Genomic DNA, 4,046 nt, shown 5'->3' with positions numbered 1-4,046 from the left:
GTAGTAATCAGGGACCAATTCATCTTATTTATATAGGTGACTTAAACCTCAAGAAGCTTCCCATTAAAGCTATCCATATCGGTTTAGGTTTCCTAGTTAGATTCTTAATGTAACACTTCATTGTAGTCTTTCTTGCAGACTAAGAATAGGATTACTTACCTTAATGAATAGATACACTGCTTCATTAAGTTACAAGTATTGATTTACAGTTTGTATCCATGTTAAACTAGGATTGATATTAAGCTAATCATCAATTACTTTATGATGATATGTGTTATGTCCATATTTGATCTTACATGAAAGTGTTGTCTCTTGTACCAAGGAGGACAAAGGAGAACATCCTGTCCAGCATGTCAACAAATTCTTCCCCATGTTCCTCGTACTGCCGAAGATACATGTTTAATTATATTACAAAATATGGCAGAATAGAAATACACAGAAAAGTAAGGGAAGTTATAACGGTTTTAAATCCAAGGAAAAGGTAGTCATTTAAGTATGGCTGAAGTCAATTGATTACTTACAAGGTGCGCTATCACTTCACAATCACTGCCAGTTCGAAATTGATGACCCTTCAACGTTTCTTTCAATTGCTTGTGGTTATATATCTCAACATTAACCTAAAAGCACAGCTCCAAAAATCAAGTAGAAGATTAAGTCAATGTAGTCGGATAAGTGGATCAGCCAAACCAGTATCCAAAACCAATTTTAAACTCTGAACTCTACTCGGCTTAGTAAAAGCCTCAGAAAGAGAAGTTTATTAGCATCCAAGTTAATCAACAGTTACAGATTTAAGTTGCTCACTCAATCTAAAACTAGTTGCCACTAGCACATGTAATGCTTTACACTCCCATAGACCAATAACCATGAGTCAAACTAATTATACAGCATTACACAGCTCAGAATCCACGGTTCAAAGCCAGAGCTCGAAACTCAAGCTAATTCAGATATCCCATTCTATTACTTTAGTAATGAAAATGCATCATCTCCCAATTCTAGCTAAGCAAACTGTAAATTTCATCTTCTGTCCAATACAATACAAAATTATTAATCTTCATCAGAATTGAAGTATGAGAATGCAAAAGTGAAAGAGAGTACCGCGACAATGACGGTCTCGTCCTCGTTGTAGAGCGGCTGATCTCCTGAGGCAGGGTCCACAATAGCCAATCGATGATGAGCAAGGTAACAATCCCCATGGCAATGCAACCCGCTCCAATCAGGACCATGATGCCGCAACCTACACACACAGCAAACTCAACCACTCAACAACTAGCTAGAACAAATCAAACCGATTCGATTCGAGACGAAATGCGATCAGTTAATGGCGCGAGAGTTGGATAATGCAAGACCGCTTGGCCTGAGAGTTGTCTCTCTTGAAAGGTTGGAAATATGTGAATTCCCTAAGCTCCAGTCTTACCCATTTCCAAGTCACCAACAGTCTCAGTTCTAATGGTAACTACTCTCCTCGACTTGTTTAACACACTACTTCTAAATTTGATTTTGGCAATGGTTTTAAAAGTACTGCTTAACAGAATATGCCATGATTTATTGTTTTAACTTGGACCTGCACCTATGAATTCCTTTCATTTGCTTATATTGAATAGGTTTCATGTTCCCTCAAATAAGATGATGCACTTTAATGAACTAATTTTCTACGTGCAATCTTGCAGCAACCCATCAACGAGATGCCTGAATCTTATGTGCGAGATTCTTGAGGAATTAATATGCAAATCTTGGAATTTCTATGGTTGGTCATTGTTGATTGCTACATATTGTTGTTAGTAACGGTGAAAAGTTAGAGGATGCTGGAATATGATGTTGCTGCTGTCTTTTATTTTGCCTGAACTGCATGCTAATTGTATGTCTTCAAGCACATGTTGTGTACTAGTTTGATAACATTCTTGGTCCTGCCATAAAAGCTTAAGCTTGATGATCTAATGGTTGCAATCTCAATTTCCAAAAGAAAGCCAGACTATAGATTCAACTTAGTTTTGTTTGTCATACGTACCGTAAAATGAAAATCAGAATCGCCTACAACATGATAGATAGGTTTTGAATCCATGTAGACTAATTTGTCATGCATGGATAATTTTAAGCACAGTAAAACAAGTCTAATAACTCTTCATTCACTTACTGCATCTCTGATCAGACTCACACATTCCTCGCTTATCTAACGGAAGAATGATATGCAACGGAAGGATAGTAAATGTACCACCAAATTCTCTAAAAATTTGTAGGAACGAAAAAGTGTATTTCATGATAGTTGAGGTATTATATGAGCATTTTACTCAATTCTTAATTCAATGTAGCACTTTTAATCAAGGCGAGAAGCCTCTTTTTTTTTTTTTGGTTACATGGAGAGCTAAAAAAAACACAAACAAACTAAATCATTACAAATTGCTCTCAAGGGGCCATCTAAGGAGAGTCGATCTTCTCTGCCATTGATTGACAAAGGAGAGCATTCAAGTCTACTTTAATGGGAGAGCACTCAAGTCTACTTTAATGGGTCCATTTCTTGTTCAAGTCTTTGAGTTTGTTTTTTACGCATTTCCATCACTCTTTCAAAAAATGAAGTCTAGCTACTATGAACCTTCTTTGGATTGACGATTCTGTCCATTAACAATTTGATCCACACATTTCTTTGTCAATCATAATATCTATACCTAGTCATGTTTTTGAACGTGTTTTGAGGTTTCATATGCTGATTGTGAGTAAAGGACTAAAGGCAGACAGCTAACCTCCCTTAATTAGTAGTGTACACGTGTGTAAACTATCTCCAGCCAGTTTGGTAAGAGATAGCTTTGTGTGCATTACCTTTTACTCCAACATTTGGGGTACACGTGTTTTGAGGTTTCATAAGAGTTGGTGAGTATCACCTTTTACTCCTACATTTGGGTTCAGTTTGGTAGGATCTCATATTATATGTTCCTTAATTTATGTTTTCAATTCCTCTATAAATTGTTCAATTCCTCTATAAATTGTTAAACATTATTTTTTTTTATGACAGAAAAAGGTTAAAAGGAAAAACCACAAACACCACCTCCTTTCAGCTGATCCAAATGGAATGTTGGGGACATCAAAATGGGTAAGCAAGTAAACCAGACCTTAGGATTCTAATGCTCATAAGCTAATGATGTCAGTTGATCAGCTACAAAATTAGCTTCTCTGAAGATATGTCTGACAATTATATAATGGAGTTGAGAAGCCAATCACTTGATATCTCCAGGATGTGAATTCGCCAGTGAGTAGATGTTCTACCCAATATGCTATTAATGAGAAGTTTTGAATCTCCTTCTAAATGAAATGAGAGACTTTTTGAAGAAAAGCTGTATGAAGACCTTCCCTCAAAGCAGTAGCTTCTGCAACTAAAATGTTAGTAAGATTCCTACGAGCAGCAATTAAAGGATTTCCATCATAATTTCTAAACATTAATTGAAACTTATTTATGCTGGTAGTCAAGTTTGCTCCACTTTCGTAAGGAATTGTTTTGAATTGTTATTGTTCTATAATTATTGTTTCCCTATTTTTGACAGCTTCAACTATGACATCCTCAATATGCCTCGGAAAGGACCAAATAGTTTGTTTGTGAATACTCCAAGTCATACTAGGACAAGATATTACTAGAATGATTTTAAAAGTTTCAAACTATACACAGCAGGCCAGTGAGAACCTTTGCCATTTACAAAGTAGGCATTTCTTGTTATTTTAGTTGACAAAGTTGAGCAAGTCTGATGGATCAATGTATGTGGCTATCAAATTGGTGAAAAAGCCTCTATCATCTTGAAGCAAAGTTATGCAGCAGGAATGTACTCCAAACTAGTTGGGTACAATAATTTATCATTCTATGTTTTTACACAACGACGTTTGATAATATATAGATTTTTACTTGGACTTATGTAGTTTCTATTGCATGTCTACGTCTATATTGCTTGGACTTATGTAGCTTTTGTTGTCTACAGAACATTGTGGGTTCATCTGCTCGGCAGCTATATGCATAATGAACATGTGGTGATGTGGATCGATCAGGCATTCCAACAATCTATTCTAAG

General features: G+C 36.0%; 1 protein-coding gene across 1 annotated transcript; it reads right to left on the bottom strand.

The window, feature by feature from the left end:
• Positions 1-292: 292 nt before the first annotated feature.
• LOC121052758 (asparagine synthetase [glutamine-hydrolyzing] 3-like) lies at positions 293-2,668 on the bottom strand. The gene is made up of 4 exons (XM_040518606.1): positions 2,661-2,668; positions 1,096-1,234; positions 522-617; positions 293-382 (listed from the first exon to the last, which is right to left on the bottom strand). The coding sequence occupies exons 1-4, from the start codon at positions 2,666-2,668 to the stop codon at positions 293-295; spliced, it is 333 nt and encodes a 110-aa protein (XP_040374540.1).
• Between the last annotated feature and the right edge of the window lie 1,378 nt (positions 2,669-4,046).

The sequence above is a fragment of the Rosa chinensis genome, chromosome 4, assembly GCF_002994745.2.
Source record: "Rosa chinensis cultivar Old Blush chromosome 4, RchiOBHm-V2, whole genome shotgun sequence".
Taxonomy (NCBI): Eukaryota; Viridiplantae; Streptophyta; class Magnoliopsida; order Rosales; family Rosaceae; genus Rosa; species Rosa chinensis.
The sequence above is the reverse complement of the archived record's forward strand: the minus strand, read 5'-3'. Positions and strand labels throughout refer to the sequence as shown.